At 37.9% G+C, this 14,095-nt stretch overlaps 1 protein-coding gene across 2 annotated transcripts in view; it reads right to left on the bottom strand.

Moving 5' to 3' along the window:
• Positions 1–8,543: 8,543 nt before the first annotated feature.
• LOC131410945 (MOB-like protein phocein) overlaps positions 8,544–14,095 on the bottom strand; it is a 48,792-nt gene continuing 43,240 nt past the window's right edge. For both annotated transcript variants that reach the window (XM_058549509.1, XM_058549507.1), the window contains 3 exons: positions 12,766–12,845; positions 10,689–10,800; positions 8,544–10,544 (listed from right to left, as the gene is read on the bottom strand). In XM_058549509.1, the coding sequence (XP_058405492.1) occupies positions 10,413–10,544; positions 10,689–10,800; positions 12,766–12,845 (324 nt within the window). In that variant the 3' untranslated portion in view covers positions 8,544–10,412. The remainder of the gene's footprint in view (positions 10,545–10,688; positions 10,801–12,765; positions 12,846–14,095) is intronic.

Below are 14,095 nucleotides of genomic sequence, written 5' to 3'. Positions count from 1 at the left end.
TGGAGGGGAGCAGCCTTCCCTAACTGTGCGAGATGGCCTTGATGGAGGCCACGCCCAGGGACGCTGGGACGGACAGACAGAGGAGCCCGCCGGCGCTGCGCGAGCCCAGGGCTGCCGACCTCCGGTCTCGTTGCAGAGAAAACTCGATTCCGACACCTGCCGCCTAACACAGCCCTGCTCACACAGGAGTTAAAGAGGTTCTCCAGCGTGGGGAAGCAGCAGCGCTCAGAAACATGAGGAAGCACGGCAAAACGCAGAAGCCCGAGCTCTGGAGCCAGGACTAAGTTCAGACCCTGGCCTCCTACATGTTCCTGTGGATGTTCAACAGCTACGTTGAAGCTCAGTTTACTCATATGTAAAATGGGGATGATAACAAACAAATTAAATTCTATGAGGATTTAAGTGGGATAGTGTAGGAAGGAATTGACCACAGTTCCTGACATCGAGTTAGGCGCTCAATAAAGTGAAACCATTTTTTTTTTTAAAAAAGGTCTAGTTTTAAGTTTGCACAGAAGTTCTTTTTCGTGTGGTGAATGAGATTATGTCTGGGGAAACTTCAGAATAAATACTGGGCATATTTAAAATTTGCATATAGGGGCCGGGCCCCTGGCGCAGCCGTTAAGTTCTTGCGCTCTGCTGCGGGCGAGGGCCGGATCGGATCCCGGGCGCGCACCGACGGACCACTTGTCAGGCCATGCTGTGGAGGTGTCCCCTATAAAGTGGAGGAAGCTGGGCACGGATGTTAGCCCAGAGCCAGTCTTCCTCAGCAAAAAGAGGAGGATTGGCATGGATGTTAGCCCAGGGTTGAGCTTCCTCACACACACAAAAAATAAATAATAATAAAATTAAAAAATAAAATAAAATTTGCATATATATATGCAAACAAATATATTTAAATATATTTCTATGTGGTTAATAAAAAGATTTCTCACTACTTTGCCAACCATATTAGGCAGCTCACAGGATCTCTGGAAGAGCCAGAGACCTAAGACCAGTGTTAATCAGCCAAGAAGAAATCATGTCTGCAAAAGACGGTGCTGCTCTTGCTACAGACACATGCTGTTAAAGGCAGGTATCCTTAATATAGATGGAGAGGGGAGGATATAGTATTTTAAGGATGCGTTTTAGTTTTCAACGCTCAGGCCCCTGTCAGCGATGAAGCCCTCCTCCTGAAACAGAATCCCTGCCAGAGGATGCAGGTTCGCTTTCATTCAACAAATATTGACCTCGGTCAGATGCCAGGCCAGAGACTAGAGAGCAGTCTTACCCTTGTGGAATCAATAGGCCAGCAGAGAAAAAAGGTAGTAGATAAATAATAATAGAAATAATTATGTAATTGTAGTTGATGGAAATACTCTTACAGGAAGTAAAAGTTTGCTAGGAGAGCACATAACAGATGGACTTACTATATTCAAGGTCAGGGAAGGTTTTCCTGAGCAAATGATATTTGCTAAATAATATTTCTAATAATAGCATGTGTTTGTGTTATAAAATTATAAGCAGATCATTTTAAACATGAGACCTATGAACTTTTCAGGGGTCCCAAAGGTTTGAGATCTGTTAAAAAATATATTGGCTCTAAAATACGAAAACTGCAAAACTGAAATATTTAAATAGCTATAAAACATAACATATAACAACATTATTTCCTTTCATATTCATAAAAATGTCATTAATTTTGAAAATAATTTGCACATTAGCTTTTCTCAATTCAAAGGAATTCCAGAGAACATGTGATGATTGATGAGAAACCATAGCCAATGGTCAACTAAGTGACCAACGGAGAGCACAATTCTTAAAATCAGTTACAAAAAGCTGGTCAAATTTATATGTTTTAAATATAAAATTATATTTAATGTGAAATGGGCTACATTTTAATATATTTGGTCTTGTGCATGGTGGAATCTGGTGCCTACAAAAATCTTAAAATTGTCTTTTTAAGGTCTTGGGAGACTCAGGGCAGAGGATCTCAGCCCATGCAAAGCAGCCAATGGCTGTGTCAGATGAGATTAGGCGGTACAGATGGCTCCTTATCAGTAGATATAGGGTATTACAGGCATGGGGGAGGGTAGGCCATAGGGAACTCACAAGGGTGAAACATTCTTCTCCTGCGGGTGGAAAGAACATTTGCATCACGAGAGGCCCGTTCCTATTTGTCGCTCTCCACTGGTCTCCCTTTCACCATCACTACATTTCCATCTTGGTCCCTTTTCACACTCCGTTCTGATTCTACCTGAGTAATGATTTTTATTTCTGAGTGAGGATGTAATGAACTCTAGGGTACTGGCGAGCCCTTGAATCTTGCAAACGAGTGGAGTCGAGGAGTGGCAGAAGAAATGATGCCTTGGTTGTGGAAGCCCTTGATGATCAGAAAGGCACAGTCGAGAGGCCCCTCCTTCTGACACTTATCTCACTTCACAGACTGTGGCCTCCCCTAAGGCCCCAGAAATGTGATACTAATCACTATGGTCACATTCTACTTGCTGTTATCCTGCTAAATCTGAGCTTTCCACTCTGTCCTGATGGGTTCTTCCCAGAATGATTGCTCTGTATCTGGGAACTGGTATTTAATTACAATACTAAGGCCTTAGTCACTACTCTTGCCCTAAAAGTTGGCATCTTGTTCAGAAATAGCAAACCCCATTCATTCCACCCATGATCCTCTCACCAACAACTAACAAGCTCACTTTGCCACGCACCATACTACATTTCCGCTTCCCAAGCAATGCTCGAAAAATCTCTCTTCTACTAATTCCCCCAAATCATCACCAGTTATTTTAAATCCTGTTACATTAACATATTTAACTATGTTCAGATATACAAAATAACTATACATAAATATAGCATCAAAAGAAAATCTTCATTGATTGCTAAATGAACAGGTTGTGAATACAGCTTAGGAAAAAATTATTAATGTGAATAAGCAAAAAGGGTGTTTTTTTTTTTTAAAGATTTTATTTATTTTCCCCCCAAAGCCCCAGTAGATAGTTGTATGTCATAGCTGCACATCCTTCTAGTTGCTGTACGTGGGACGCGGCCTCAGCGTGGCGGGAGAAGCAGTGCGTCTGTGCACGCCTGGGATCCGAACCGGGGCCGCCAGCAGCGGAACGCACGCACCCAACCACTAAGCCACAGGGCCGGCCCCAAAAAGGATGTTTTAATAGAGGTTGTTACCAAGACTTATAGTCTCTTTATCTCTAACTAGATATGACACTAATATAAGCCACTATTATATTATAAAACACAACTTGTATGTTACTCAGTGAAATTTTTCAACTTTATGGAGATAATTTTCACAAAGTAACACTAAAATGTAGACTTGAAAAACTATAAATTAAGATATTCCGTATTTACTTAGGGAGAAATTCAAAATCTATAAAGATGCACTTTTCCATAACTTATTCCTCTCTTTTTAAGGTCACAAACATCACGTTTTTTCTTTTCCAGTAGTCTCAATTCTTGCTTCCAGAAAGCTGTGCTGTTTACATAGTTGTTATCTAAAGTTTATTTTCTGGTTTGCTTCCAAGATCATAAATACAGTCCTTAAAATACTTCATTCACTTACCTAACTAGACAGATGCAAATGTATTCTTATCAGAAGAAAGGCTTCTTTTAGAAGAAACCATTCATGAAATACAATGTCATCTGCATTAATAGTCTACAGTTTCTAGATTTATTCACTCAACTGGATCTAGAGTATCATAGACTGACTTTTTGCAGGGTGATGATTTGACATTTCGTATTTTATATTAAATCACTTGATGCATAAACAGAGAAGGCTAGAGCCAAGTGACAACAACTGCAATACGCAATTCTGACTCAAAGTACATTGGGTCCAACTTGAGAAATCCATAGGGTTAGTGCTTGGTCGTATAGGAAGCCTTGGGGAAGAATGGGTGCATTATGAAGCTTTTGGCTTACTTGTAAATTAAAAGCTAGTGACAGCTAAAGGAAAATGGGATTTTAGCCAGTTGATGACTGGCCTATTTTTAATTTAGAATTGTAAGCAGGAGAAGGGGCTGTTTATAATTAGCCAAAGTCACAAAAGTGATTAAGATGTGCCTTAGAAATAAATCAGGGGTTTTGGAAGTCCCCGAACATCTCTATTTAGTGTACTACACACTGATGTACCAAATACTCTATTAGATGAGACGATTTCACACAACTCCCAAACTCTAACCTACCCCCAGAAACTCGGATAATGACTACAATGTTAAGCTCTGGCCCCAAGAAGCACATTTGGGCCCAACTAGAAAATCCCATCTAAAATGCAATTTAACTTGGTTGTTTTAAGAACAGAGATCACCTGATGTTGCATCTTCATAGTACTGGTACTACTGAGAAGTCATATGGGAGGGGAACTGGCTTCCTAGACCCCATCAGATTAACTTTGGTATTTTTTTCATCTCTTCTACATTAACTTCCACACGGTTCAGGGATTTGAGGCCCCAGCTCTGCACTACCTATCTGTGGGAATTCTGGACAATCATTTAATTTCTGTGGCCTTGGTTTGTTGTTGGGGGTTTTGTTTTGTTTTTAAATTTGTAAAACAAGAGGCCAAGAAGAGGGAGTCTCAACTCAATGATCCCTAAAGTTCCTTTTCTAGCTCTAAATATATTTTTCTTATCTTTTCTTTGGGATTTGCTAAATAGTACCAGTACAATGGAGCCCTTTTAGTTGTGCTAGGAAAGGCCTGCCAACTCTTGCTTTAGATTTGGTTCCCAAAATAAACCCAAGTGATTCAAGGTGGTGATTCAATATCTGTACTGTCCCCAAACAAATATGCTCCTCAGTCTAGAATATGCTAAACAAGACTGCACAAACTTGATGGCAAAAAATTGCTATCCCTACCAAGTGCCCTAAAGATTCCTGACCAGCGGGTACGGGGCATATTCATGTCTTCAGAAAAGAAAAACTAACAGCAGTTTCCTCTATACACACCCATGTCATCTGAGATGCACTTGGAAATTCTGCAGTGGTAATGTTCTTACTTTGTAAGCAACCAAAACATTACAGACCTGTTAGAATTTACCTGATTTCCCTCAGTCAAATCAAACCAAAATACAAAAGGGTTATCTGCAATGCCATGGTTAAAGGTCCTCACAAATAGTTTGTCTCATTATAAAACAAGGCTTTTGAATTCCATCAAATTGTGGGATTCAACAGTCTCAATTAGGCTCCCACGCTGAAAAACAAGTAACTGCCAACTCTAGGAACAAAGCTGGTTAGAGGCAGAGGGTCAGCTGAGGAGCCACCGTCTTTCCCCATTTTGCTCTATGTAGCCTTCATCCTCCTCTGCAACCCTGGGAGAAGCAGAGGGTATGCCCCAAACTCACTCTTTCCCCTAGGAACTTACCTTAGAGGTGAATGTTTTTGCTATTGTCTGATTTATCTCCCCCAGAGAAAAGAATAGCTACAATGACTATTTATTGATTTGAAATAAGCGTACCTTCTACCTCATCATCTAAATTTCCTGCTGGTTTTCAAAACTGACAGCACCTCAGAATCACCCGTGAAGCTTTTAAAACCCAGATTCAGGCCCTTCTATTCTCAACCAATTAACTCAGTTTCCAAAAATGGAGCCCAGAAATCTGTAGTTTTAAACTCTCCCTTTGTTCTTTGATATACAAAGAGGCATGGAAAACATTCTTCCACCCCATTTTCTCCCATCTCTCCTACTGTGTTCTTTCACAAACTGGTAAGCAAGGTCTCTGAACCACAGAATCATCAGTTTTATGTGTCAACTAAAATATGCCAAGAACTTAGCTATCAATGGAGCAACACAAGGATGTGGTAAACGGAAATCTGCAGAAAATGATCTCAAGTTCAACCTTTTCAATCAGAGACTTAAATAAAGCATGTGTGATTGGGAGGCATAAAAAAGTTGATAACATGTGGGAAATAAAAAGTATCACTTTCACAGTAAAAATTAAGTCCACAGTCTAGAGAACTTGTTGAGATTACCAATGTGAATTTGAGAGGATTGCTGGCTAGGCTGAATAAGGCACCCTAAGACGTGCATTTCCTAATCCCCAGAACCTGTGAATGTTACTTTATATTATGGCCAAGGGGACTTTGCAAATATGATTAAGGATCTTGAGATGGGGAAAGTATCCTGGATTATCCAGGTGGGGCCAATGATGCAATCACAAGTGTCCTCAGAAGAGGGAGGCAGAGGCAGAGAGCTCTAGGAGGAAGGCCATGTGACGATGGAGGTCGAGACTGGAATGATGGGACACCAGCAGCTAAAAGAGGCAAGGAATTGATTCTTTCTGGAGCCTCTACAAAGAACCAGGAACCTAATTTTAGCCCAGTAAATTCAAGCTTCAGACCTCAAGAACTGTAAGAGAACGAATTTGTATTGTTTTAAGCCACTAAGTCTGTGGTAACTTACTACAGCAGACATCAAAAACTAATACAATCACTAACATGGTATCTCAACAATCGGAATCCAAGATCTGCATCTCTTTTGTAAAATGATGTTAAAAAAACCAAAAGCACCAAATATTTTTAAAGTGGTTTAAATATCACCCAAGTCAAGGCAAGCATAATTTCTCTCTATAAATACATACCTGGTTTTAAAGACATGATGACCTTTTTTAGGGCAGTTAAGTAGGGATTTACCCTCAAAAATCAAAGGATTTTATTGAATTAGTGAAATTGGGCAAAGGGGGTATCTCCTTTGCTAGTGCAATAATGACCACACCCAGTGTTTCCTCATACCTGGGGTTCCCTTGTTCCTTTGACACCCCTCAATCTATCTCTGAGGGGGGTAGCGGAAAATACAAGGACAGAATCCTATCATTCCTACTTGATTTAACCTCTTACTTTTAGAACAAGGTACAGAGCATTTTTAAAAAATAAACTCACATTTTCTTCTAGACACTGATACTAAGGAAAACGAAAAATATTAAAGTCAACAAATACAGAGACATACAAAATTTTTTACATAAAGCATCATATTGTATGAGAATGTTCCTTTGACAGTATCACAAAAGGGCAGAGAAAATCCTATAATGTATAGCAAACTATAATTTTTAAATGAAAACTTCTGTTATATAAGGTACAGATTGCTCTCATGAGGTCTATGCAAAATAAAGTGGTTTATAGCAGAAATCCAGATCAGGAAAAAACCCTGATTTTATTAAAAAAATGAATCTTACTAATTTTGAATGTTGATGCTATAATTGATTCTATAATCAGTATCAGACACTTAATTGACATCCTATCTTCACGGATATAAGTTCAGGACGTGAACTGTATTTATCTTTTGGAAATTTAGGTTATGAAAATTTAGTATTCTCTTTGCTTAATTACCTTAGATTCCCACACTTGATATGAAGCTTTGTGTACTATAAAAAAATGTAAATAGCAGAAAAATCAAACGCAGTACTGAAATTAGATACTCAGCCCACATAAAATATCCATGTACCCCCAAATGTTAAGAGTGAGGCTCCTGATTAAATCTTTTAGATGAGTAATCTAACCCTCTAGTGGATTCACTTCGTATTATCTGGTGTTACACTGTACCTTGTATTTCTTCAGAAAACACATTTGGACTTTTTGACCATCTCAAAGACACTGCTAAACATGTACCAAGACATCTATAGTGTCTCCTTAGTTAACAATTAGCGGCATTCAAGAAATGATAATCAACTATTTTTACTAAAACATTTGCACAGCATGGAAGAAATACACCAACCTTTAGCACCTTCAAGAAGTATTCAAAAAATAAAGTATATAAAATGTAGAATTTGTGCAAATAAAATTAAAGCAAGCCTTCAGGCAAAAAGTGTCATCACATAGAGAGTAGGGCAAAGTACTCCGGGAAAAAATAATTAGTCCTATTACAATGAATTTCACATCAGTCAATAAATGTGTTTAAAACCATAACACAGTCCTTGCTAACAATGTAATCTGGGATTTTTAATTTTATTATTTAATTTTATTCTGATATTAAAAAGTGTTAACTCATTAAGAACTTAACTGAGAAACTGTTCTAGAAATGCAAAGTTAACACCTCAAGTCAAAGAAACGTACACACACCAAAAAACTATGATATTTATAGGAACATAAATTATTAAAAGTTAGCTACTTTTCCAGATATGATAGAAAAAAAAGAGGGAGTTGACTATATGTTCAAAATATTTTTATAGAAAGAAAATTTTAACTTTTGGATCTATGGTGGATAACCTAAACAAAAAGTGGAGCCTAACTTCCTTATTGCACAGAACTGTGTGTTTTCCATTTCCCTCTTCTTAGAACACTTACTTTATAAATCAATAGTTTGCCAGGCTCATTAATTTTTTTTAATACTGCTTAGGTACATACATGTACATTTTAAAAATTCTGTAAACAGTATTAAGGAAAACCAGTACCATTTCATTTAGGTCTTACGTAGTACAGTGAGTCAACGTCACAGTGAAATGAGTATGAGAGGTCAATGTGAATACAAAAGCAAGACTACTACAAACCGAAGTTTTCTTTTGGGGATTTTTTTTTTTTATGATCAATTCCAAACACACAGTACAGGGAAGATGAAATGAGTACGAAAAAAATCATATTTTATTTCCCCATTAACTTCAAGCCATGTTATTCAAAATGTGTTTCTTGGCCAGATCACCAATCCCAGCCACTGCCTTAGTTCAAATGTTCACTAAGAAAATAGTCAAGTAACAGAAATCCACTGTCAGACGCTGTCTAAAGAGAACAGCTACATTGCTGTATATAATTTATTAACTTAGTAGTTTAGTCTCTCAATGTTTAGCAAGTTTGGTAAAAATTACTATTCCCGTTGGTGTATAGTGACATTAATATAAATGCATAATTTTAAAGTCAACATTTCTTTTGCTGTGAACATAAAACTTCTTAAAAGATAGCTGTGGGTTGGGGTAAAGTAATGACTGGCTGCTGGGACAGCACTGTTCAAAGCCAAATGTACTGGCAGGCTTGGGAAGGCATAAATATATATACACACTCTCAGTATGCTACTATTTCCCACATTTTTGCTGTACATACTTGTCATACTTGTCAAAATGAATGTATTTTCATCTTCATTTCAAAATAATCCTCTTAAATGAAAAAGTTGTTCTCTGTTCACTCCGTTCAAGAGATGGTTTAAATATTTTCTTCATTACGTGCACAATTTTTTTTACCCTTAGTGCCTCATTACAACCAGTTTAGCAGTAAGACCACCAGTGCTTTGTTAAAAATTGAATTCAGTAGATTGTAAGATTATAAAATCTGCAGTTGAATCCTTAAGACATTGAACTATAACAAAGTCCAAAAAATGTATGACCATTCATCAACACCCTTGGAACCTGTGAATTATTGCAAAAAATCTCACATGTGCAGGTAATTCAAACAAACTTTATGGGGAGGGGATGTAAAATAAATACTACAATATTTTTCAACTCTATTTAAATGCTGCCTAGATGGGTAGACGAAAAGATTAACATTACTAACAGGAAGAGTTAAACTATTTTAAAGACTGTTTTCCAAGTAGTTAGAACAATTTTGCAAGACAAAGATAAGCAAGAGCCTATGCCAATACATTTTTCCCGTAGTGTAATGTAATTGTAAATATGAGGTATAATCTGGAAGCAATTAATACAAATATAAATAGGTATAAGCCATCACTACATCACAGTCTGGTGAAAAGCTTCTCAGCTAATGTAGTTTGGGGAGGGAGTTAAGGAAAATGAGAAGGTCAAGACAGGGCAGGTTTCCAGTGGAAACATCATTAAACGCCTTATTATTATCACTTTGTATGTAACAGTCCACTGTTGCAGAAAGGTAAATCCTTTCCAAGTATGCTGGTCTAGAATATACTTTATGTAGCATAATAAGATTTAAGTATTAAACACTTCATTTGCATTTATACTTGGATATACACATAATCATATATGTATATCAAAAACTATGAACATAATTTTAAAACACTTTTATCTCATTTTTGAAAAGTTAACAGTTAAGACTGAACTATGTACTACAGAATTTTCTAGAATATCTAAACTCAGGGGTAAAACCAAAACATTATTTCTTTATTAAATGGTTTGTGCAAAACCTCAAGCTCACTCATCTTTTTTATAGATGGGTTTATTTGATGAGGATTGTGATCCAATGATTGTTTAGCAGCAATTTTACCAAACTGTAAATTCTTTTATTAACAGGCATTATAAACAGATAATACTAATCTTATTTAAAAACCATGAATGCCACACCAGTGAATATACAGTTTATGAATAACTTAAAAAGTATTTCCCATTTTAAAAGGCAACACTCAGCATACAAAAACCTATACTAAACAAAGAAGCTATAATATGGATACATGATTGATGTGTCTAAAATGATATATATACAGTACATAATTAATGTTATGTGATCAGTACATTTTTTCTATATGATTCCCTTCATGCTTCACTTTCCCCAGAAACTGAATTCTGAACTTCCTCTTCTAAAATTGGTACAATCAGGTTATCCTTGGACATCAAATTATATTTCATCACAAATTTAGTAAACCGATGACACAAAAATGTTTCATTCTGTAGAGAGGAAGAAAAATATGTTATTTTAATTTACTATCCAAAAAATTTAATTTACTATACAAAAAAACTAGACATAGTATCAATATATATTATTGTCATTCTGATAAGAATGTATCAGGATAATTAGTGAAATATACTTACTTCATATTCATCAAATATCTGCCGGTGATGAAAATAAGCATGTGAAAATATTCTGTAAATCCTACGGCACACTGATCCTAGTTTTGCTACAGATGATTCCTTTATACTAACCCTAGAAAGAGAAAAGAAATCACAGATTCATAGAGCTAGATAGATCACAGGAACATTATAGCCCAATCTCCTCAATTCACAAGCGTGGAAACCAACACCCAGGGAAAATAAGTGACCAGTCCAAGGTCACAGTGCTAGTAAGTAGCAGGGGCAGGACTAGAACTCCTGTTCTTTACTCCTGGGCCAGTGCTCTTTCTACCTAACCACAGTGCCTAAGAAATTCAGTATTTTAGTTTTGAAACTTTGGTAAAGTTTAATGTGATTAAAACAAATCCCTGACAAATCAAAACTTACTAAAACATACTTTTACAACATTAATACTTTGTCCACTAGAGATGATTAAAACTACTGAAAGGAATTATTATTTTATTCCTTAGAACTTGATTCTTCTTTTTTTTTTTTTGATAAATAAAAATTGCCCGCATATTTCTGATGGTCCTTTTTTTTTGGTGAGGAAGATTCGCCCTGAGCTAATATCCATTGCCAATCTTTCTCTTTTTTTTGCTAGAAGAAGATCAGCCCTGAGCTAACATCTGTGCCAATATTCCTCTTTTTCGTATGTGGATCGTCACCTCAGCACGGCTGACAAGTGGTGTAGGTCCACGCCCGGGAACTGAACTCGCGAACCCGGGCTGCCAAAATGGAGCGCACCAAACTTCACCACTATGCCACGCTGCCAGCCCCTCTGAGGGTCTTTTTGTTGTGTGTGAGGAAGATCAGCCCTGAGCTAACATCCATGCCAATCCTCCTCTTTTTGCTGAGGAAGACCAGCCCTGAGCTAATATCTATTGCCAATCCTCCTCCTTTTTTTTCCCCCTTTTTCTCCCCAAAGCCCCAGTAGATAGTTGTATGTCATAGTTGCACATCCTTCTAGTTGCTGTATGTGGGACGCCATCTCAGCATGGCTGGACAAGTGGTGCGTTGGTGCGTGCCCGGGATCCGAACCCACGCCGCCAGTAGCAGAGCGCACGCACTTAACCACTAAGCCACAGGGCCGATCCCCGATGGTCTTTTTAAAAAGAATGTATATAGGTTACTGAGGCAAATCCCAGTATTTTTTACATATTTCATATGAGCTTTTTGGAGTTAATGATATTTGGGGGAAAAAAGTCTCCAATCTATCCACCTGGTAACAAATATCTTAATAGAATAAAAAACCAGTCACAGTCACAAACCTCAAAAATAATATATTACAGTATGCACAGGCTTCTTCCCAGATCTTAAAAATCTGTAGGCAAAGATGAGGAATCCTTCAAAAACAAGCAGTCCAACTTAGGAAAGTCTGCTCTTGAGGCATGCTGTCTAAGAGGAGGCTGACTCCATCACAGGAATTCAAGTAAGCACGTGTATAAATATGCCAACTTTAAAGCATGAGCGGGAGAGCCCTGGAGAATGATGCACAGCAGCGGGGACCACCCTTGACTGAACTGGCCTGTGAGCTCTGGGACCCAAGTCCTGCTGCCTTTAGTTTAACCACAAACCTCATTTCAAAACCTGAATAATTTTCAAGAAGCCAAATACACAACAGCGGGAAAAAAAAAAAAAAGTTTAAAGAATACAATGCATTAGGGCCGGCCCGGTGGCTTAGCGGTTAAGTGTGCGTGCTCCGCTACTGGCGGCCCGGGTTTGGATCCCGGGTGCGCACCGATGCACCGCTTCTCCGGCCATGCTGAGGCCGCGTCCCACATACAGCAACTAGAAGGATGTGCAGCTATGACATACAACTATCTACTGGGGCTTTGGGGGAAAAAAAGGAGGAGGATTGGCAATAGATGTTAGCTCAGAGCTGGTCTTCCTCAGCAAAAACAGAGGAGGATTAGCACGGATGTTAGCTCAGGGCTGATCTTCCTCACAAAAAAAAAAAAAAGAATACAATGCATGAACCAATAACCTTTTAGTTTTAAAAACATCAATGTTTTAAATTAAATCCAAAAAGTGTAACACCATGTATAAAAGTTTTGTTTACCTGCTGGGAAAATATTTATTGCTATTCAGAAGGCATGCAGCACCATCAAGTGTGTGTCTAGTATAGTCTATAGCAGGACACTATAAAAGAAAGGATATAAAAATGCATCAACAAAGAGCTCTACCACTTGGATTAGGTATATTTATTATACAGGTGTCTTATTCCAAAATTCTAAGAAAAAAGTCCCTTACAATATCAGAATGACTGTAAAATTCAATATTACATTAATAAATAAGGCTTTATTATGCCCATGAACTATATTATCTGGCTTCTAGAAGATACATGAATCAGTCTACCAATTTCTCACTCCCAGCATTGTACTTAAAAGAAAACAACTTTTAGAGCTGGGAAGAACACTTGATTACCTAATCTAAGCCTCTGCCTTCACAAATGAGGAAACTGAGGCTGGTCAGTTTGCAGAGCATGCACAGGCTTCTTCCCAGATCTTAAGAATCTGTAGGCAAGGACGAGGAATCCTTCAAAAACAAGCAGTCCAACTTAGCAAAGTCTGCTCTTGAGGCATGCTGTCTAAGAGGAGGCTGACTCCATCACAGAGATTCAAGTAAGCACGTGTACAAATATCCCAGCTCTAAAGCATGAGCAGGAGAGCCCTGGAGAATGATGCACAGCAGCGGGGACCACCCTTGACTGATGGTAAATGACTTATGCTAGACACAAAGTTAGGAAGAACTCAAGAACCGTAACCAAGATGTACTGATTCCTAGCCCACTGACTTATACTTTACCAAGTGGCCCAGAAGCCCCCCTCTCTCCACAAACACCTCCAGGGATCGCTGCCTCCTTACACCCTAGGAAGCATCCCTTATCATGTTCCCTTATTATGTCCTTAGCACCCTCTTAACCAGTCTAGGAGCTCTCTGAAGAATTTTCTCCTTGAACCTCCTTTAAAATTTAACATGAAATTTGAAGTTTCTTTATATTTTAACAAACCTGTCTTATTCTATTCCATTTATCAGAAACAATAAAACTTATTGTCTCATGGCAAATCATTATCAAGGAAAAAAACAAAACTGCAAAGTAATTCTCCTCATTTAGTTCTTCTGAGGGCAGACAAGGAGAAGCATCAGAGGAAAGAGAAGTGAGAATGAACCAGGGAATCAACTAGAAGGAAAAAATGAACTAGAGAAAGGAATCAGTGACTCTAGCTCTACCCAGTAATTAGAGTATTTTTTAAGTGTTGAGATTGAAGCCGGTATTTAGAAATGTAAATTAATAACTACTAAATGTGGCTTAGTATAGTGACATGACAAACACATCAAGATTATCTAAACAAAAAAAAAGTATTTTTCTAACTATACATCCATAGGAAT

The sequence above is a fragment of the Diceros bicornis genome, chromosome 10 (genome assembly GCF_020826845.1).
Source record: "Diceros bicornis minor isolate mBicDic1 chromosome 10, mDicBic1.mat.cur, whole genome shotgun sequence".
NCBI lineage: Eukaryota > Metazoa > Chordata > Mammalia > Perissodactyla > Rhinocerotidae > Diceros > Diceros bicornis.
This window is presented reverse-complemented; position numbering and strand designations above follow the sequence as displayed.